Raw genomic sequence first — 23,360 nt, 5'->3', positions numbered from 1 at the left:
CTACACGTGAAGATTCACACTATACAACCCTAGTGTGCGATCTCAATAAAAAAGTGTGTGTGTGTGTGTGTAGTTGGAAAGAACAGTGTGTAAATGTAGAGTCTTCATTTCTTACAAACTGAAAACATTTCTGAGAGTGCTACTAAAGCCAAATACAATTGCTTTGGGGGACAGGCAGTTGATGAGACCTGCTTTCAGATCATTTTCTTCCCTTAATACTTTCTTGGCTCAAAATTGATAGGAGTGGGACTTCATTTTGTCAGAACATTTTGCTCCTAAATTGAAACCCATCATATAAGTGGAGGAAAATGGAATATTTAAGGAATTGATCTCCAGGAAAGAGATTGATCTAATTCCACTTCCTTGCTGTTATTTCAGCTTGCAGAAGAGAGATTCTTGTTGGGTTGCACACATTTTGATTGCTTTGCGGTGTGTTCTACATGTTTTTCTTGACTGCTTCCCTTTTTCTCTTTCCTTTTCCTCTGGCAGATAAATTTTGTATTTCTGTTTAACATAGTTAGAATCTTAATGACAAAACTAAGAGCCTCAACCACTTCAGAAACAATACAGTACAGGTAGGTTGGGAAACTATTTATGCTTATACTCGTCAGCATGTTTCTATTTTCCATTTTCCATTTTTTAAAATCCAGCACCGAGAAGACTGTGCAGAAAACATCAAAGGGCAATATCACCACCCTTCATTTGCTATTTCCCACATAGTATCCCAGAACATTCCCAGATTTTCAGAAGGCATGTGGAATTGCAGAGAGAATGTGAAAGTACGAGGAGAAGGAGAGATGGAAAAGTCTTATTAAATGAGCCATGTATGGTTTGAAGACGAGAGGGGAAAATTCAAACTGTTAACCTCCCTCCATAATCCCACATGCAACAGAAACTGATGAAAGAAGTGTATTACTTCTATCTCAGCCACACCGAACAGGACCCAATAGAAGAGATTGAATCTGGGAATGGGAAGCTTTTAATTCCATGGTGCTTTGTTGATGAACAGTGTACAAGACATTTCTATTACATTTGTATAACTTGGGGGGGGGGGGTCTGGAAAATGTGGGAGGGAAACACTGGAAATATTGGGATACTACATGTGGCAATAATGTTGCATGGATCCTATTATTTTTTAATTTCATTTTTATCCCATCTTTCCTCTTGTCTTTCCTTATTAACTAACCTACATTCAATCTCCTTTAGCCTGTTAAATTTTAATGGCTGATTTCCCCATTTTTCCTGCAGAAATCTTCCACATGTGAGACAGCACAAAGAGTTTCTTGGGCTGCATCCACACTGCAAAAATAATCTAGTTTGACACCATTTTAACTGCTATGGCTGAATGCTTGGGAACTGTAGTTTTGTGAGACATTTAGCCTTCTCTGTCTGAGAACTCGGTTGCCACAGCAAACTACAGGTCCATTGCATTCAGCCATGGCAGTCAAAGTGGTGTTAACCTGGATTATTTCTGCAGTGTGGATGCACTGGATCCGCAAGGATGTGAATCTCCAAGTCCCAGCCCAACACTCTAACCAATTCAATGCATAGGCTTTGTTTGAGACGGAGTGTACAAATGAGAGAAGAGAGAGAATTAAAGTCTAGAGTAATAAGTAATATCACACCCCAAGACTGTGCACTCTAGAAAATGAAAGGAGCTGTTGGCTATTAGCTGCGGATTCACCAAACCACACTATCTAGCAATGAAATGTCTCTGTCCTTTCATCCCCCGCACATTTTGAGCCTTCATTAGCTTGACAAACCTCAGTCCTGCTTCCTAAACATATCTATTTTACCATTTCCTCACCTTGCAATTATGAAAGTCAGTTGGATGTCATGGTTTGATTTCACCAGCAGCCCAGGAAAGATTATTACTATGATAAAGAAAACTAAAACACATACTTGTTATGATTGGGATCATTCTGCAAAATGTCACCTGAAAATGTTAGTGTTCCATCTAATGCTACCCTCCTTTTAATTATAACTCTGACACTTTGTCTGCCACAGTTTGGAACAGTCTAAGAATATTTCCTAACAATGACATGTGCATTTGCTTAGTGCAATGCAACAGTGAGGGACCTTAAGCCCTGAAGCTAAATCCATCACCCCAGAGGTTCCAGACCATGGTCCTTCCCTCAACCACCATCATTTTGCAGGGTTTCCTGATCCTAAAAGGTTGAAAGACTTGTAATTATTGACAGTAACAGTTTTAAGCTAAGTGCAATAATATCCAAAATCCACAAAATGGTGATACCTTTTTATCCAGCCAACCAAAATGCACAAAATATATGATGCAAGCTTTTGAAGCTCCACTGGTTTCTTCATCAGGCAAAGTTGTTAAAGAATCTTGCAGGAGAAAAATAATAATAAAATGACAGTTAGTCACAGGCCTACATTTTGTCAAGGTGTTGTGTTGTTCTGTGGAGGAATATCTACCCATGCAGATCCCTCCTTCTTCTGGCCATGCGTCACTGGGAATAAAGTATTCCAAAGTCCAGGAGATAAAATTTGAATTCCGTGAACTATTATTTGAATTATGTTGAATTCTATTTGAATTCCATTTGCTATATGGCCAACACAGTTACCCCTGTATATGTTTTAAGCTAACGTATGCTAGTATATTAGGCCATACCCTTTTGCCTATGACTTCTTCTGCCACTGGAATGTGGGCTGCAAAAACCTCTCTGAAACCGGACTTGGCCTTCATGCCTTCCAGATCCCCATCATATTATTGCTGGACAACATCCTACATTCCAGATATTGGCTGCATCTATACTGTGGAATTAATGCAGTTTGACACCACTTTAACTGTCATGGCTCAACACTATGCAATTCTGGGATTTGCAGTTTGGTGAGATATCTAGCCTTCTCTGTCAGAGAGTTCTGGTGCCACAACAAACTACTAATCCCAAGATCCCATGGGATGGAACCATGACAATTAAACAACAAGAGGTCTGTTCTGCTGGAGATCAGGGTGCATCAGAATGATGCTTCCAGCTGGAAGAGCTGCAAAAGAAGTCCTGCTTCTGATTGTTACAACACAAATCACAGGTGGGGGTGGGCTGGAAATGTCATCCCAATGTTCCCCAATCACTGGTAGAATAGACCTCTGTCAATCAAGAGGTCTGTCACTACAAGAGTTGTGTAGCTCCCTCAGTGAATACTTCCACATGCAGAGGTTTATGCTACAACAAGGTAAAATAGGATCTTGACAGTAGGATCCCCCAGATAGCATGGCCACTGGCCATTCTGGTTGGTGGCTTCTGGGATTTGTAATTCAAAAATACAACTTTTCAAAGCTATGGCCCAGAGCAGTCACATTGAAATGAGTCTAATTAGATCTTTCAAAGTAGTCTCCGTAATATTGTGTGGAAGAACAGACTCTGGTTTCTTGGTTTGCATAGTGACAAGCCATGCCTCAGGAGTACTTGTCCTTCACTGCCCTGTTCTCCTTCCATCTTTCCTTAACAGGAAGGCTGTGAAAGCAACCTTAGTTCTTCTGCCTCTTCTGGGGATAACCTACATGCTCTTCTTCGTCAATCCTGGAGAAGATGATATTTCCCAGATATTTTTCATCTACTTCAATTCCTTCTTGCAGTCTTTTCAGGTAGGAAATGACAAAGCAATGTATGAAATGCATGGTGGTTTCCTAAAGTATGGGAGACCCTGAGCTAGATCAAGGCTTGACAAGAGTGCAACATCACCAGCACTGCATGCACTGACAATCCACTTGCTGGACAAGGAATGGCCAAGGTGATGGGAGTTGTAGTCCAAGATAACTGGATACAGTCTCTTTTGGGGTTAATTGTGGGTATTATCTCATGGAATATCACCGATGCTACAGCTAGGCAACTGCAATCTGGGTCCCAGCTATGTTCAGCCGGCCACTTTGCAAAAACAGCAAGCTCCTGTTTTTGCAAAGCAGCCAGTTGAGTGCAGCTGGGACCTGGGTTGCAGTCACCTGGTGGCAGTGGTGGCAATTTTACATGCGATAATATCCGTGGTTAACCCAAAAACCAACTATATCCCATCGGGGATCAGTCACTTTATTTAGAGTGTGATAAACTCCTAACAGTAGGGTTCAGACCATGATGCTTGCATTCAAAAATTTTCCATAGGATATGATATGATGATGATATTTTCATCATTCTCTTCAGGGAGAAAAAATGACATCATGCTTCCCACCCCTTTTTTTTTCTCTTTCTAGGGTTTTTTTGTGTCTGTGTTTTACTGCTTCTTAAACGGAGAGGTAAGTTGCATTGCCGCTCCATGTCTGACTGTGCAGTCAATGAGCCAAAAATAAATGGGTTTTTAGTGAAAACAAAAGAGCTGCACTTCCTAAAATCATCAGTGCTGTTGATATGTCTTTATCCTTCCAATTGTCTTAGGAGATATTTCCATTTTACATAAAGTAGACCAACGTGTAGTTATAAGGTACTTTCATCAAGCCATCAGTCATAGTCCAAAGTTCAAATGCTACAGTAGTTCCAGCAAGACTAGGCCCATTATATCAAAGGGATTAAAATAAGTGTTAAAATGGTAAAGTGTTGCTTTACCAAGTTCCCATTGAGTCAGTGAGTGTTCTCCATGTGGGACTAAGAATTGGATTACAACTACAAGGTCATTCTATTTTAGATTTATTTTCTCCCAGATACTCCATGAGAGAGATATTAACCATGGTTCTACATCCCACTTGAGGAATGCAATGCTTTGTGAGTTCCCCCCTCCACCCATGCAAGTAGGGATGTCATTCTTCACTAAATTATTTCTCAAAGGGAGCAGTGAGTAATTTTACCAATTTACTTCCCACTGTGTAGTAGTTTTTGAAACCTATTATTATTATGGAATAAGTTCAGGACTTATTCCATGCAAAATTTGCATGCAGTTGTTTTACAAAGCAAATGGCAGTTTCTGCAGAGTGGCCAGCATTTTCTGGACACACACAAAAAATATTTCTGCATAGATATATTATTTTCTGTGCAGAAGATCCCATTTTTGTTTTTGTTTTTTATGCCAGTCACCCACATGTGAATTTAGCACAGAATAAATCCACAATTACAGCATCTTCTGCTCAGGAAACTGCTTTGTGTGCAAATATCGTTTTCCTCACAGAAAATGTTTTCTGGGCATAACCACCATTTGAAATTTGTGCACAGTAAGTCTCAAACTGTAAAGAATCTTTTCATCAAGGTTTCTCGACATTTGAAAAATGTGTTTCCCAGTATGTGTGTATGTGTTCGTGTGTGTGTGTGTGTGTGTGTGTGTTAAATGAGTTTTTCAACTTTTAAAAAAGATTCTCAAATATTCTTTCCATCCCTATATGCATGGCATCCTCTCAGTTGTGGTGTGTCCCTGATGGCAACACACACACACCCTGGGCAGTGCCTGGCTGCAGTTCTGTAGCTGGAACAAAAGAACAGATTCCCCTGTAAGTGGTCTCCTGGCTATAGCCATGCTTTCACCTGGCAGCAGAACTGCCACTGGATGATATTTGGGTGCTCCCTGACTACCCCCAAACAATGAGTTGTCATGGGGCACATACCAGCATTGAGAAGCTGCTTTGAGCACCGTTAGAGGCATTGCAGAAGGATATACTGAATGCCACCTTCCACAACAACCTCAGAGTTAGATATGCGGATACAGCTTTTGGTTATGCCTGTTTATGTCCAATTTTCAGAGGGGAGATTATCAAATGCTGAAAGTGATGGGAGCAAAGTGGGGCACTCCCAGCACAATTGTGCGATTTGGGTGAGAATATCAGATGATGTTACACAATGCTACCATTATCTTCTCTTTGTCCTGTCTGTGGGGAGGAATTCTCCCTTCATCTGATATTCTTGCCCCCAACCACACAATTGTGATGGGAGCGTCCCCCTTGCTCCCATCACTTTCAGGCATCTCATAATTTTCTAAGGTGCACGATAAGTCTCAATCCACTTCAGAGGAATTGTTCGTAAGTGCATCTTGTATTGCTTCTATGGAGCACAAGGCAACATACTAGGAATTCTTCATGCCATCTTCACCACATATCTCTCTAGAGTTTGCTGTGCCAGCTTTTAGCGGTGTAAATAATCCAGCAAAATGCCACAAAACCTCATCTACCCCCCAAAGATATTTATAGTGTATCACTAAATAGGTAATTGTGATTGTGCCAACACACGCCCTGAAACAAACACCCCCATCAGAAAGGGGGACCTTTTTGCCATGATTTCCTGGGCAACATCAGAACCAAGTTTGTTGCTGTCTACTGTATGGAAACAACCCAATGGCTTGAGTCCTATGGGTGTCATACACTTGTGTAAATTCTTTTATATGTGCGGTTGCCTTTTTAAGGCCTTTTTGTGACTGATGCATTCAGTTCTAGGATGAGAAAGTAGAATTCCACAAACCTAATCATTTCACATGCAGTTGCATATTCCTGGACAGTGTGTTACTATTTTTCAGTGTCTTTGATGTACAACTTCATTCACTGAGATTGCAGGAGCAGGTAATGTGCATTCCCCATTGCACGGTGGAATAATAAGTAGGCATAGGCATGGTTGCACAACTGGTTACAAAATGGTATTCTGCAGAAGGATATAGTTACATGCGTGTAGATTTGAATTAAAGAAGCACAATGCAGGATCTCAGTGCATGGTTCATGGGGAACTTGAATTAAGACTCCACCCAGAGCTTCCCAGCCCTGATTATGCCACTTACAGTGGAGAATTTTGTAATGTTTTTCCATCAGGAATATGGCAGGGGAAAATGATTTCGTGAGAGGCAATTCCTCTTAATACCACTTGAAAGCCATTTTCATGTATCCCACCCACCCACCCAGGTTGGCCCCACTCCCCATTTTCCCATTACAGACTGTTTTATTTTTCACTTCTCTTCTTTTCAGCCTCTGACGCTCTGGAGAGAAGTCCCCTGTCTTCCATCTCCAAACCATTCATTATGCTCTCAGCACTTCTACTCAGTGTGGCCATCATAATTTTTTCTTCCTATTTGGATTCCCTAATAACTGCACTGTTCATTTCTGCAGCTCTTGTATTTCTGTTCCACCTTCTTTTGTGAGTTGACCTGACCAGCACAGAATATCACATCCCAGGAGTTCATACTATGGCACTGATTATACTAATTTTCATTCTCATTTAACTTCTCATTCTGTTTGTGCATTTCCCAGCTTTCCTCCTGCCAATTCATGTAATGTTGAGATCTTCAGGAAGTTGTTTGTAATGTCCCTGCAGCATAGCACTTGCAATTACAATTGTGCTTTTTGAAATGTACAAATGGGGATGGGGAAGCTGTGGGGGGGATACATCTATTCTTGCTTTTACCATCCCTATTCCCACTGCTGTTTCACCTTCTTCTGGCCCCAAACCATTAAAGGGCTAGAATTTCCCACTGGGAGAGCTCCCATACCACTCTTCAGGAGAAGCAGCAGTAAAATTAGGAGTAAATTCTACAATGTCATATCCACCGGCCAACCCTGAATAAGGAGACAACTCCTTTGTATATCACTTTCCCATATTCATCAGCAGGTATGTGGAGCATGCTCAAATTTTTTCTTGTCCCCAGTGAGACAGGCAGCCCTTATATTTTTCACATTTGTGATTTTTTTTTTTTTTTGTATGTGAAAAATTCATTTGCACACACACACACCTAAACCCCTTTGTAAAGCACCTTTGATGAGGGATGAATTGCATCAAAAAGTATAGGATGTAAGAAGTGCTTAACCCTTCCTTATGTTGCTTTCTTTCCTTCTGACATGTTCCTCTTCAGCTGTTTTTAGTCACTGATTTTGTGGTACATGTGTGTGTTTTCGAGTTGTTTCCAACCTATGGCAACGGTGAACCTATCACCAGGTTTTCGTGGTAAGATTTGTTCAGAGGATTTGTTTTTGCTTTCTTCTGAGGCTGAGAGTGTGGACCTTACTGCACAGAGGCTCCAGGCACGGGATGAGAACGGAATGAAAGGGGCCGGGAACAAGTGGGGGACACATTTTGCTGCTCAGAGAAGTCCCAGAACAGTTCTCAAAAATCGCCTCCTCTGGGACAGATTGAGAACGGAAGGGAAGGGAACGGAACAGAACGGGGACTTCTACGTGCAGTAAAATGTGTCCCCCACTCCTTCCCTTCCTTTCCCGGCTCCTTTTGGACCGTTCTTGTCTTGTGCCTGGTGCCTGTGCGGTAAGGTCCTCTGACTTGCCCAGGGTGCTGTTAAGTCTGCCTTCTTCTTGTTTCTTCCATGTTGATTGACAGCTGTCAAATATATCAAGTCAAATGATGGTTCAGCCATCGTTCTTCACCTTCTCCACTCATTCACTCACCTTTCAATTCAAGCAGGCTTCCCAGTTTCTCTTTTAACATTTTTCAAGCACAACATGGCCCCATTTGTAAGTTCATACGCTGAGCCTTCTCCTTATGTTTCTACATAAGTCTTTCAAGCAGTTGCTTGGAGCATTTGGAGAGGGGAGTGCAAATATAGAAATTGCTACCATGTTTTTTGTTTTGTTTTGTTTTTCTTTTTGTTATAGAGTGATATTTACAGCTTAACCCTGTGCAATGAAGGGCAAATTTTCTACCAAACCTGGTGAGGATGCTTCCATATCAGCCCAACATATTTCATCTCTCTTTTTGGACCTGTAAAATGGACTATGAGAATGATTATTGGGTAAAATGTTAACATTAGCCATACTTAAACTAGACCCAATGAAATCAGTGGAATTTAAAGTTAGTTGGTTGGCATCTTTTATTTCAGTGACAGATTCATAACTGAGATTTACAGATCCATAACTCTTTCATAAAAAGTCATACTACATACTTTTGCCATGGCACCATCCCACACAAACCTCTCTTAACAGCCAGCAGCTACATTCGGCTGCATTCAGTGATGGAGGTGTGTTCAGCTGTGCCAAAACCAACAAAATGAATTTCAACAGGGAGAAATGTAAGGTACAGTGGGCCCTTGTGTTACGCGGGGATCAGTTCCAGACCCCCCCCCCTCGTAAAGCAAAAAAAAAAGCATAAGCTTGAGCCCCATTATATCCAATGGGGCTCATGCTTGTTGTGCGGCCACGTGCACCATTCACGCACCCCATAGGATATAATTGGGCTCATATTCGCTGTGCGGCAATGCGTGCATGTGGGGCACTCACCCGTTTCCCAGGCAGCTTCAGCATATGCTGAAATACGCCTATAAGGATCCTGCGTATGGTGCAGGCTCACTTGGAGGGGCGATTAAATGCATAGATATAGGATGGAGGACACCTGGCTTGACAACAGTATATGTGAAAAGGATCTAGGAGTCCTAGTAGACCACAAGCTGAACAAGAGTCAACAGTGTGATGGAGCAGCTAAAAAACCCAATGCAATTCTAGGTTGCATTAATAGAAGTATAGTGTCTAGCTCGAGGGAAGCAATAGTGCCGTTCTATTCTGCTTTGGTCAGGCCTCACCAGGAATACTGTCTGGATACCACAGTTCAAAAAGGATGTTGACAAGCTGGAGACTGTCTGGAGGAGGACAACCAAAATGGTGAAGGGTCTGGAAACCTGCCTTATGAAGAAAAGCTTAAGGAGCTGGGCATGTTTAGTCTGGAGAAGTTTAAGAGGTGATGTGATAGTCCTGATTGAAAGGATGTCATATTGAGGATGAAGCAAGCTTGTTCTCTGCTGCTCCAGAGATTAGGACACAGAGACATGGATTCAAACTACCGGAAAAGAGAATCCACCTAAACTTTAAGAAGAACTTCCTGATGGTAAGAGCTGTTTGACAGTGGAAGACACTCCCTTGGAGATGTAGTGGAGCTTCCTTCTTTCGCAAATTTTGAACAGAGGCTGGATGGCCATATGTCAGGAGTGCTTTTATTGTGCTATAGGCACATTACAGACTGCCCAGAAGGGGCAGTCTCGCGCCGCTGCTGGTTGCTCCGCGCGGCTCCCTCGCGGAGCAAAAAGAAGCCCAAAAATGGCGCTTCTTCTTCCGCCCCAGATGTGACGCCGCGAGGTGCTACTCGTGCACTAGCGGCATCACATCCAGGGCGCGACTTGCGGATGCTATGCATCCAGCATGTAAAGATGGCGGTGCCCGTGTGTATAGGGTGCCGCCATCTTTACGCCCTCGTCACGTGCTAGGGGTGAGGCCGGTATGGACGCTAGGTCCTCGGCCAACCCCTAGCACGTGACGGGGGCGCCGTAAAGGCCCGTGTGTAACGGGCCATAATTTCATTTTAACTGCTGTGGCAATATCCTATGGAATCCTGGGATCTACAATTTAGGAAGGGGCATGAGAATTCTCAGCTAGAGTTCCAGTGCCTCACCAGACTACAAGTCCTGGGATTCCATAGGGTGCAACCATGGCACTTAAAGTGAAAGGGCATGTTGTAATCCTACATCCCACCGTGCATCCAGTTTCACCTTCGGTTCTGCAGTGTTGCCTTGCAACACTTGTCTAACAAAATCAGCCCGCAATCCCAAATGTGAAGATCTATCCTATTAAGCACTGATGAAGGGTGTCAGCTGCAGATCCTCCTTCCCCCCCCCCTCCCAATGTATCTGGAAATAGAGCAGTATGTGTCAGTGTTGAGGGGAATTCATCATATTCAACCACCCAGAAAAATGAGCACATAGATCACAGTTATTTCTGACCTTTCCCAGGCAGTCTAAATTGCTCACCTGGGTATGCATTAAAACTGGCAGCTGCTTTCCTAAGGGGCGAGAAGCAAGAGCCTTGACTCAGATATTGTTGAAGCAAGCTGACTTTATTTTTCATTCTCTTTCTTTTTTTGGTCATAGCAGCAGTATGTTTCAACACAACCGTGTGGTGCCCATTAGTGAAATGTATTCTTTGTTGGCCAGCGATCTCCCTTGTGATCTTAAAAGCTAGAGAGCGATTTTAGGAAATACCTGCTGTTATCATGAGCACTATGCTGCAAGGGTTTTCCAAATCTTCTCCTCTGCTTTTTCTGGTAATCGTTCTTTCTTGCAGGTAAATTTTCCTGGTGATTGGGAATTAAGAGACACAAGGAGCAATTAGCTGTTGTCTTCCATCTGGTGTTCATCTCTGTTATTTCTCCCTCTTGGCAGCTAATCTTCCATCCTCTTCTCACACTCACCCCCAACTGATAGGAAAGCTTTACTGTGCGAGGAAAGATAGATCAGCCAGAGCACCATCTTCTGGATGGATGGAGATTATATATATATATATATATATATATATATATATATATATATATATTTTCTCCATTCCTCAAGCTGAACAAACAGGGTCAGGATGCCTTTAGCAAGGGTTATACCTTGACTGGAGATCAGGGTTCGGTTCTCCGCTCCAGCATAAAAACCAACTGATTGACCTAGGGCAAGTCACACACTCTTGGCCTCAGAGGATGTCATTTGCATCTGTTGCTCCGTGTCCTAGTGTTTGGAACAGCAGAAAACAAGTTTGCTCCATCTTCAGTATGACATCCCCTCAAATATTTCTTCCTAATGTTTAGGTGGAATCTCTTTACCTGTTGTTCGCATCTGCTTGCTCCATCCTTAATATGACATCTTTTCAAATATTTAAACATGACTGCCATGTCACCTCTTAACCTTCTCTTCTTCAGGCTAAAAAACATACCCAGCTCCTGAAGCCACACCTCATAGGGCATGATTTCCAGATCTTTCACCATTTTGGTCACCCTCCTCTGGACATGCTCCAGCTTGTCAACATCCATCTTGAATCATGGTGCCCAGAATTGAACACAGTCTTCCAGGAGAGGTCAGACCAAAGCAGAGTAGAATGGTACTATTACTTCCTTCAATCTACATTCTATACTCCTATTGATGCAGCCTAGAATTGCATTGGCTTTCTTAGCTGCTGCATCACATTGCTCACTTCTTCTGTTGCACATTTTATTATGCATTTGGTTATGCAACATTGCCATTCAACACAAGGGTCACACAAATGAGTATTGTATATACTTATGTATAAGTCTAGAAATTTTAGTCAAAAAAGTGACCCCCAAAAAACTGAATCGACTTATCCACGGGTCAGTGTAAGTAGAGCACTTTAACTCTTTAACAGGCGCCATCCCCTGGTGAAAGACAATAGGGTAATATGTCCTAGAAGCATTGTTTCCCTCCCCAACTATCTCATCCATCCAGCCGATAGTGCGAGCGCAAACCGTTATGCCTGCTGGAATTTTGTACATTCTTTGGTATTGTTTCCCTTTGCTTCATCCTTAGAACCTTTGTTACATGCCCCAAAGTTTTATCCTTGACTTATCCACAGGTCATATCAAAATCCATAATTTTAGCCCCAAAACCTGCCCTCGACTTATGCATGAGGTTGACTTATAGTTGAGTATATACGATAAGTTGTAAATCCACAGGTGGAGATTGAAAGTACACAGCCTCAATGGAAGATCTTGGCTTACTGATGTAGGAAGCCCTGCAAAGAATGTACTTGTCTTCATTAGTAGGCTTGAGATGTCAGTTCCAGCAGTCCTGAATTTCCAAGCCCAAGTTCACTGAAGAGTAGAAGAAAACTAAAGGGTGACTCAGTCATAAAGGACCGTCTGGTTATGTATGTGTGCATTGCGTTGCCAGCCTTGAAAAATCTATTTCTGAATGGCATGCCGTGCAACTGAGAGATGGTTTAAGGAGCACTAAGCCCCTATATGCTTCATTGTGTGCTGGATTCTATTATGAATTTAACAACCCAGAAACCTGCTTATTATAATAGACCATTATGAATCACTCTTTCAAAGGTGAGCCATCTACTTTGCCTATACGCTACTGCTGAAAGGAGGCTTTTCAGTGTCCTCTGGGATGGAAGGATACAGGCAGTTAAGAAAACCTGTAAAAAACAACAACAGCATAGCTTGAATATGCAAGAGCCAGCAATAGGGCATTTGCAAAATACAGTTCAAGGTGGCAGGGGAAACATCCTCTTCTCAACAGACACAGCGCCACTAAACCTGGAAAGCTGGTGTCTCTATATTGGTCAAATACAGGAATTGATTCATAACCTGTGGTGCCCACACCCTCGAGGTATGAGTGAAATTTCAGGGGTGCGACAAAGATACGTGTGTGAATCTAGATTCAGTTCTTTTTTTCAGTCAAGACAAAATCCTGAATCTATAGGCAGGTCTGCATTTTGACAAAAACACAAATGAGATGCAAGAGCAAAGAAGTCATTGAATTTTATGTTCACAATTGGGATTTTTATTGTTTACAATTTTTTTCTGAATAATTAGAATCTAATTGCTGAATTTAGATTTTCATTTTATGTACTAAGCTAAAAGAGCATTTTTAAAAAAGTTCAGTTTGTTCACCCACAATATTGTATGTGGTTCAGTTAGAAATAAGACTTCTTCATCTCCAAATGTGATACTGCTTTATCATTAAACATTAATCCAACATTTCCTAGCCGTGTGAGGCACAGAAAAGGTTGGAAACTACTGGTCTAGAAAGTGTGGTACCTATGTCTCCCCTATGGCCCCATGGATGTGGAAACCTCGAGGAAGAAGCTGTAAGTTTGAATGAGAGAATAAAAAGAGAGAGCTAGAGAGAAAAGACACCATCTTACTTAGCAGAAAAACACCATTTTACTAGCAGGAAACATCACAGACTTGGAGCAATTTCTAAGGAAGGTCAAAGACGAAAGTGCAAAGAAGGTTTAATGTTGAACGTAAAGAAAACAAACAAAAAATTCCCATCTTTTTGATAGGGATGAAATGCAAATTCTAAAACATTCCAAAAAAATTGTTTTTAAAAATGGGCTTCTTAGGAAACCCAGACAAGGAGCAATAACCTTTGCAGTTTGGGACTTACTTTGTACAAAAAAATATACATGAGATTTTGAGTGTGTGTGTGTGTGCGCGCGTGTGCATATTGTACGGTCATGCGTGCACATGTGTGTGTGTTGCAAAACAAATATTTCTTGGATGGAAAACTGCATTTTCTACTCAGAAAATAATAATAATGTTGCTTTCTGCACAAACAAAATGTACATTTCTTTTTGAACAGAACAAATGCTTAAATTTGAATAGCCTTCACAAACTACATAGGGTTCCTCCACTTTCTCCCAGCGAGGAGACAAATGGCAAAATTACTCCTTCTTGGAATCGATGCTGGTTCTGGCAGTTTAAGGAAGAGCATACGTTTTTTTTCTTGAGAGACTTAATGGGAGGGAGGCAAGTCTTTGGAGAGCTCAGAACTAATAGGATTTAAAATGGCTTAGCCTTGGCTGGCTTGTGCTACAAAGAGCAAGAGGGGGAAATCATACAGATTTTGGAATCTGCAGCAAAATCTGGTGTGTAATGGTTCTGTTTATAAGGCCTTCCAAACAGATAGCCCCTTTCTATCCTTGTCTTCCTTTTCTTTTTCTTTTTATCCTATGACCCTCTGCACAAGCAGCCTTCACTAAAGATGCTCCAACATTATACTTCTTTTTTATGTGTCCATTCCTGCCCTACATCCCCCTTTAGGTTCCCCTCCCAAGATATTCTTTTCATATTTCTGCAAGCTTTGGGTTTTCCTCAGGCCTATATGTACCCCCTCCTTGTGCCAGGCTCATGGTATTTTGGCATTGTAAGTCTTAGGACTCAGAGAGAATGAGTGTGTGAGTCTATGGGTGGGCCCTTAGTATCTGTTGGGGTTTAGTTCCACAAATTATTGTGAATACCAAAATCCATGGATGTTGAAATCCAATTATATACAAATCTGTAATAAAATTGCAAAATCAAGGTTTGCTTTTTGGAATATTCTTGTGGGATATTTGCAAGCCATGGATGGTTTAATCCATACTTGGAGCCTTCTAGGACCACATGGACTGCCCAAAATACCCAAATCTGCCCCCAGTGTAGCCAGATGCTTGCTTCTGGTTTTGAAAATCCAGTATTTTGGGATGGTGTTTCCCAGCCCTGGAACTCACTTTAAAAAATCAGAGCAGATGTAGATAGAAAGTCACACCACTACAAATATAGAAAAGTTAAAACAAATTAACGTATAAATATAGCCAGCCCTCTGTATCCATGGAGTCTGCATCCACAGAGTCAACCAAGCATGGTTCAAATATATTCACATACAGAAAGTTCCAAAAAGCAAGCTTTTATTTTGCCATTTTATATAAGGGACACCATTTTACTACACCATTGTATATAATGGGATTTGAGAATCAGTGGATTTTGGTATCCACAGGGAGCCCTGAAACCAGACCCCAGTGGATACCATGATCCCACTGTAGAATTAAAAGTAATTTATAAACATCGCCATTTTTAAAAACAAACCAAATTAATAAATGCATGCAACAGAGCACATTGTTAAAAGTCCTTTTCCCACAAGCAGCCAATTCCTGAAGGCCTGTTGAAACCAAAAAGTCACTGTCTCTGCCAGAAGGACACGATGGAGGATACTAATCTAGCTTTTCTAGGAAGGATGTTCCAGAGCCTGGGAGCAGCCACAAGAACATATGTTCCCACCAAATGTAGCTGCCAAGATTGTTGAGACATAGAGAAGGATATTTAACAGTGTGATAGAGTCCTGCAACTTATCTAGAAGGTGAATTGCTCCTGGAGGCTTCTGAGAAAGACAATTCACCCTTCCCTTTTGTGATGAGAAGAGGACTCATGAGGTCCCAAGGACCCCACTTTCCTCACTTCTGGTGTCTATGAAGGCAATGAATTATTGCAGGTAGGGAAGCATGCCTGGGTCAACCAAATATTCATCTCTTGCCTCTTTTTCTCCAACCAGGTCCGTTCTGCGGCCAGGAAAAGATGGCACCGATGGCAGGACCACCATTCCTTGCGAGTACGGGTCGCCCGGGCTATGTCGATCCCCACTTCGCCAACAAGGATTAGCTTTCACAGTATAAAACAGACTGCAGCTGTGTGAACAGGCCTATGCTTTCATCTGCTGCCTATGGAGTTCTGTTCTCTCTCCTCCTTTCTACTCCACTCTTTCTCTCCCTACAATCTATTTCCCTTTTTATTTTCTCCCTTTCCCCGTTTTTAAACATTTGTCACCATGAGACACTTCTTATGTGTTATTGTGGACACGATGCTGCTTTTTGTGATAGGCAACCAAAGAAGAAGAAGAAGGTGGAAGGAGTAAAATTAAGGAAGAATCAACAAGAAATCTTCTCGTGTTCCCAGGATATTAACTACGTTGCCAAAAACAGTCATGAAACATGGCTCTAGGAGTTGGATTGAAGACTGTTTCTTCTTCATTTCTTCCCTTCTGGTTAAGGATTCTGGTTGGGCCATTTTAGTAAACTTCCCCTGACGTGATTCAGAATATTTCAGAGTTATTTGTTCTACTTTGGTTTCACTACGGAGTAAGGTTTTTCTCCTCAAGATTAAACGCTTCATGGCCATCATCCCATTAGTGACTTTCATCCACCTTATGCTTGCATATGTATTCCTTTCTTCATTGCAGAGGTTGCTATTTCTTTCCTTGCTCTCCCCAACATCCAAAGACCCCCCCTCCAAGACTCATGATTGTACTGCAATAATGTCCCCTACTATGACCATCCATTGATGGTGGACAGTGGAAGAGACTGGAGAACCATCTGGCTGTGTCCCTGTAACCAAGCGCAGAGCAATGATATAATCCACTGAGACCCCTGGAGGACTTAATAGAAGATCTTAACAGAAGATGTCTTTGGTCTTTGTCTGGCTATGGGACATAGCCAGATCCTTCTCTGATCACACCCCTTGCTCTCCACCAGCAACAGAATGGCCAATTGAATGGCTAGTTGAGCACAACCATGAGTCCCGGTGAGCAGGGAGCCCTATTGGAATTCTACATGTTCATCTTTATGCTATATGTGGCCATGTAGGGTCTGAACCCATATCTGTTCCTTGGCACTATTCAAGCACTAGTTTTGATCCACTTTTCCCTGTTCTAAACTAAAAAGGCACCCCTTCCTTTCATGGGAGTAGTGTACTTCTGTTGAGTTTTCTGGTTGTCCATGAGAGATCCATCGGCTCCAGCCAGAGAACACAGCTTTCAGAAAACTAATGAGATCTTATGCACTTTTATTTAGAGGTAAATCCCAAAAAACACGCCAAGGTGTAAATCCTGTCAGTTGGCCCGAGGTAGAGTAGACTCTTTAAACCAGGGGTTCCCAACCTTTTTGACTCGCGGAGCCCTTATTTCTATGGCAGAGCCCTTAAGAGGCCTATCCTAGTGGTGTTTAGGAGTTATATAAGAATATATTCTTATTCTTTAATTTAATTCAATTGTTATTTCTTTCAATCTCCTGGAGTGGCCATGGAGCACCTGGGAAGTGCACACGGAGCCCTAAGAGCACAGGTTGGGAACCCCTGTTTTAAACCAGTAGTTAAACATATTGGTAAATCCCATTGATTCCGTGGGTCTACTCTAATAGGAACTAACAGAATTCAGGCCAAAGGGATGTAGCATATATATTTTTATGCAGGTAAAAAATAAACCCCATTCCCTCTGTAGTTGCCCACCCCTTCTCTAGCATAAAACCCCAACAAAAGTCTGGCTGGAAAAATGCACTCATGGATCTTCTTTATTGTCCTCACCTTTGGATCAGGGAGCCCTTAGGATACAAATTTGCTTTCTGTGCAATGTGTTGATCCAGCTGAGAGACAAAGCTCTGAAACAGACCATCTCAGTAGTATTTCTGTCTTCCCCAGATTATTGTTTCCTTTCTTTCTTCTTTCACCACTGCTTTGCCAACCAGCTTTGAAAGGATGCTGAGCAGCTTTTTGGCTTTTACCTGGGAAGGCAACAACTGAGGGATCCCTCTACTTTCTCTTGCCAGAACCTCAAAAAACTTCTTTGTTTAGGGTTTAGGGTGTTGTTTTTTTCTTTTTTAAAGGGAACCTTTGTACAAAAGAAAAATGATACTGAGACCATTGAGATGACGATGCAGCTGTAAGGCTCACATCTGGATTGCATAATGAGGCAGACTATCTCTGGGGCTTTTTATGTGATGTTGAGATATAATGTAAATATTTTCAATAATAAACACTTCTGGTTTTGATTTCTATTGATTTAGAGAGCTTTGTTCTTCTTTACAGACCCTGGAAATGTTCTTTGCAGGGACTACAACTCCCAGATATGATGGCTAGGGATTCTGGGTAATATCATCCAAAAAGGAACCTTCCCAAGCTCCCGTTAATAGAAAGGAGGTTGAAACAAACTCTATTTCATATTGTTGTTATTACTTATATTAAATGTAAATTAATCATATTTACACTGCATGTGTCCAGAAACTCAAGAGGCTCTTGAGATTTGTACAGATATTTTATTCCCCACTCAAATCAGAGATTTAAAATACTTAATACGACACTATAAGAGGTGGTAATGCCTGATGCAGAAAATATTTCTCAATGTTTACTTTATGTAAACTTTGCTCAGCAAAGTCCCCTGCAATTTTAATTGCAAGCTTCCTCTTTGTGCTTTCCGCACATATTTGCTTTCTGTTTGGTATGGCCATAGTATTGTTGTGTGGCCACTAACACATCATGGATCACAACAAAGTACAAAAGGGGGCGTCTTCTTACATAAAGTTATATATAAATGTGTAAAATCCAAGCCGATATCCTGTTTGCCAGTCGTGTGGTATAAAATTGTGTAGCTGCAGTAGAGTTGTGCTGGTTTGCCCCACTGTGCAAAAATCTGGTAGGTACTTAGAAAGCTGTGTATGCTGTTGAAGATTGCTTGTATGTTCTAGTGAAGGCCACTATATAGGGATGCCATAACCCGGCGGCCCCCGGGACAATCCCGCTTTTGGGGGGGCCCTCCTGGTCCCGGTCTGGTTTGGACCCCCACCCATATCTTGTTCCCGGTTCAGGGGCCCACTCCTCCTGTGGCGCCAAACCATCTCCTCCTCTTCGTGGTGGGCAGCGCCAACCCACCTCCTCCTCCGGCTCCGCCTTCCTCCTCCTCAGCGGGAGAAGCGCCGCCGCCACCGCGTCAGGGCTTGCCCACCCGCGCGCGCACACGGGGCTCCAAAACAGGAGCTCATCCCTTGCTTTGGCCAGCCAGCCATTGGCCGGCTGGCCAAAGAGGACGGGCTCCTCGGTGCGCGCTGCCCAGGCCTCAGCAGGGGCCAGAGGCAGTGCGCGTGCCTGCCCCGCTTCCTTCTGCGCGTGCGCGCCTGCCCCGCTTCCCTCCACGCACGCGCGCCAGCCTGAGGAAGAGGAGGGGGAGCAGGAGGAGGAGGAGGAAGGAGCCGGAGGAAGGGTGACTTGAAGGGGCCAGGGCAGAATTGGGGCAGAGGAGGAGGAGGAGGAGGAAAGCTGAGTCAGTGGCTATTAGGTCTGCCTTGGTTTTTTGGAGTTTTTAAATTATTTTTAAAAATATAAAATATTTTATTTTATTTCATTAATTTTTTATTATTGCTTGTTTCTATTTTATTTCATTAATTTTTATTACTGCTTGTTTTTGTTTTATTTCATTAATTTTTATTATTGCTTGTTTTTGTTTTATTTTATTAATTTTTATTATTGCTTGTTTTATTTTATTTTATTAATTTTTATTATTGCTTGTTTTATTTTATTTCATTAATTTTTATTATTGCTTGTTTTTATTTTATTTCATTAATTTTTATTACTGCTTGTTTTTATTTTATTTCATTAATTTTTATTACTGCTTGTTTTTATTTTATTTCATTAATTTTTATTATTGCTTGTTTTTGTTTTATTTCATTAATTTTTATTATTGCTTGTTTTTGTTTTATTTTATTAATTTTTATTATTGCTTGTTTTTTATTTTATTACATTAATTTTTATTATTAAAATTGCCTTGTTTTTTATTATTTTTTATTATTAAATATATGCAAGTGCATTTTCTGTGTATTTATGGTGCTTTGAATGCTAATAAGCCTGCCTTTCTTGGACAATTATAGTGATGATGATGGTGATGGTGATATTGATATCAACAAGCCTCTGAGGCACAGCCAATGTAACTTGCTGTGATTTTTACAAACTCATGCGCAGTGAAGAAAAACCACAGTCCCTTGACCAAGTACACACTTCTGAGAAGTAAAGTTGAACCCAAGGGCAAGTACATTTCTGCCATCTGTCTAGGAATAATGCCAAAATGTCCTCCATTATGATCATGCCTAAAAAACATGCATTTATATTAACATTTCCAAAAAAAAAACTCAATTTTTTGCGCATCCTCCATTTTTTAAAAAATGTGTCCTACATTTGAAAATGTTGCTCTACATTTGTCCTACATTTGTCCCGGTTTGGAGGTCCTGACTTATGGCAACCCTACCACTATACAAAGTCCTAAACAGCACAACCACTTGCACAACAGTTAGGTTAGCTTGCAAAACCCTGATTAGGATATCACCACTGTAACATCCTTTAAAACACAAGTGATTGGACAGTAGTTCAGTATAAGACACTACCAAGATTCTGACCTTTATAACTGAAACAGAATTACAAAACATTACTTGAGTGGGGAAGACTGACCAAGTGACCTGAACAGGCCTAATGGACAACTTCAAGAACTCTGAACTACTACTGCCTGGTTCTTTCTCTGTAAACCAGACTTAGACTGGACAGTCTTTCAGATGAATGACACCTGAAAAAAAAAAGAGGACTCTCTGCTGGAAACCGTTCAAGTAGAGGACTGCCCTCCATAAAACAGGGTGCATGGCCACTTTAGATCCCTAAGATCAGTCAAGTATGATTAAGTCAAAATCCAACCATTTTGATGCCCCCCTTAGCCAAATATCCCACACAAAGATTATATAGATAGAAAGATATAGATGATTAGATAGATGATAGATAGATAGATAGATAGATAGATAGATAGATAGATAGATAGATAGATAGGCGAGTGCCAATGTAGTTTAGTGGTTTGAATGTTGGACTAGCAGTCTGGATATTGGGGTTCAAATCCCAGCTTGGCCATGTAAACCCACTGGATGACCTTGGGCAAGTCACACTCTCTCAGCCTCAGGATGGCAATGGTAAACCCCCTCTGGGGAAAAAAAAACTGATGCTAGGATAGCCTTAGGGTTGCCATAAGTCAGAAATAATTTGAAGGAACACAAGAAAGAAAGAAAGAAAGAAAGAAAGAAAGAAAGAAAGAAAGAAAGATGAGAGAGAGAGAGAGAGAGAGAGACATAACCCACTTTTTGCGTGCTACCTGCCCCTGGCACAATCATGCAGTAGTTGGTGGAGATGATAACAGGTATACCTTTGGCCAACCAACACCAGAGTGTGGTCAAGATGCCAAAACTTATTCAAGAGGGACAACATGCAAGCTAAGAGAGGTTACAGCAGCAGGTTGCTTTTGCTGGGAAGGTCAAGATACTCTCTTCTCATTCTGTTACTGAATTAATTCAGTGAAAGCTACTTTGGCACTTATGAACTCATTTTGCAGCAGCTGAAGTAAGCTGAGGAGAAAGTGGGAAAGTGGGAGAAGAAAAGAGAAACTGGGACATTTTAAAGCAGCTAGAAAAGTGGGATGACAGAGGATTAATTAGGACTATCCTTGGCAAATCAGGATGGTTGGAGGGTATGGTTGCAAGCAAACTGCAGGACATGATCTTCTCCTCCCATGATCTTGTTGCTGCTGCAGTTGGTATGTGCCTTCTGATTTAGGGCTTTCTTGGAAAGATTTGATCGGTGGAGTATGCTCAGTGTCTTCCTCTAAGGCTGAGAGAGTGTGACTTACCCAAGGTCAGCCAGTGATCATTTCTGGCAGAGTGCGGGTTTGAACCCTGGTCTTCCAGAGTCCTAGTTTTTATTGTTTGCCTTCAAGTTGTTTCTGACTTGAGGCGACCCTAAGGAGACCCTATCACAGGGTTCTCTTGGCAAGTTTCTTCAGAGGGCGCTTGCCATTGCCATCCTCTGAGGCTAAAACAGTGTGACTTGCCCAGGGTCACCCAGTGGGTTTCAATGGCCAAGCAAGTATTCAATCCCTGGCCTCAAGTCATAGTCCAGCATTCAAACCACTACGCCAAGCAGGCCATCTAGCCCCAGAGTCCTAGACTAATGCTCAGGCCAATAAACCAATCTAACAAAGGAAGAAGTGATGCTGAAAGAAAATGGCTTGCTCTAGTCTAGTGAATTCTGAGAAAAACCAGAATTTGAACTGGAGGCTTTCTGATGTACTAAGATAAGTCCTGTAGCTTCTGTTCAGTGCCAGTTCCCAAAAGTTGTAAAGTGGAAGGGAAGCTTTCACATCGATATAACAAACTCCTGGTGCTGAAAGCAGATGGTTTCAGACATCTGCTGCTGTTCAGTGCAAGTGCCCTGCGAGTGTCGCCTCCACACAAAAGATGCTGAATAAGAATGTCTCATTTTCCTGTAGTTAATGCTCATTGCCAGTTTCTGATGTTATTGCACACTGAAACTTAAAAGCAGAGCAATAAAAGCTCTCCCTCATAAAAGCAATCCTTTTATTCCACCACCACCCAAACACACACTACATAAGTTGCCAGCCTTTAGAGTGTCTGGGGTTTTTTTTTCGGGGCAACAGCAAAATTAAATGCCAGAGTTTGATGGATTAAAGTTGCCTACTAACAGTTGCTGAGCTTTCAAATCTCCTTTCTGCCCTCTTCCATCTCTGCGAAAACACCTCACCCCATGTATCTCATAGGCATCTCATTTTGATTCAAAAGGAAGGTATTAGAAGCTTCTTTCTCATAGTTCAAAGTGGAAAAAATATCTCAGGTCATCCTGTGTTGTCCGACAGCGATGGCCTGTGAACCAACATGAGGAAAGGAGACAGAGAAATAGTGAGGTTCCACCTTTCCCCAGGCCTCCAAGGATGGCAAAAATGACAAGGATCCATTGGGATGAATCAATCTGTAGAGCTGGCCCTAAACATTTTGCTGCCTAATTCGAAGGACAAGTTGGTACCCTTTCTTTGGTCCAAGCTAACAGAATTGGGGGTTATAGCCTGAATGCTATTGATTATTCCCAATTCAAGGAGACCTATCAAATCCGTTGGATTTGCCTATGTGCTAACTCACCATTTCACTACAAGGGTCACATTGGATCAATTACTGAATGGTGAGTCAACATATAGGTAAATCCGCATTACTAGCGGGGGATGCAAACCACACCAAGTGAAACCTTGAAGGGGTGACACCACTGCTCCTGAAACATCTGCCTTTTGGCAGAAACAGGCTGTGATGTTCACCCGAAGAAATGGTGCGAGTAGAGCAAGTCTTGGTGGGAAGAGAAAGGAGAGGCCCTTTTTTAAAAAATTAAAATTATTTTTAAAAAATAAATTAAAATTCTTTTAAAATTTTCTTTAAGAACCTCCCATTTTACCAAATTTTCACATTAACCATACAAAATGGTGTACAGTGAGCCCGTGTCATACGCAGGCGTGCTATATGCAGCTTTTAGCATGTGCTGAAAGCTGTGCGGGAGCGCACAGGGCAC

The 23,360-nt window shown here is 41.8% G+C and overlaps 1 protein-coding gene across 5 annotated transcripts in view; it reads left to right on the top strand.

Annotated features, from left to right (window-relative positions):
- The window catches only part of LOC149310101 (corticotropin-releasing hormone receptor 2-like), a 172,690-nt gene extending 154,719 nt beyond the window's left edge, over nucleotides 1–17,971 (top strand). For 3 of the 5 annotated variants that reach the window (XM_089533697.1, XM_089533696.1, XM_089533700.1), the window contains 4 exons: nucleotides 490–575; nucleotides 3,472–3,607; nucleotides 4,208–4,249; nucleotides 15,718–17,971. In XM_089533697.1, coding sequence (XP_089389823.1) covers nucleotides 490–575; nucleotides 3,472–3,607; nucleotides 4,208–4,249; nucleotides 15,718–15,858 — 405 coding nt within the window. In that variant the 3' untranslated portion in view covers nucleotides 15,859–17,971. The remainder of the gene's footprint in view (nucleotides 1–489; nucleotides 576–3,471; nucleotides 3,608–4,207; nucleotides 4,250–15,717) is intronic. The other 2 variants (XM_089533698.1, XM_089533699.1) reach the window with 2 other exon arrangements.
- Nucleotides 17,972–23,360: the final 5,389 nt, after the last annotated feature.

The sequence above is a fragment of the Sceloporus occidentalis genome, unplaced genomic scaffold (assembly GCF_023333645.1).
Source record: "Sceloporus occidentalis isolate IW3139 unplaced genomic scaffold, rSceOcc1.0.p SCAF_7, whole genome shotgun sequence".
Taxonomy (NCBI): Eukaryota; Metazoa; Chordata; class Lepidosauria; order Squamata; family Phrynosomatidae; genus Sceloporus; species Sceloporus occidentalis.
The sequence above is the reverse complement of the archived record's forward strand: the minus strand, read 5'-3'. Positions and strand labels throughout refer to the sequence as shown.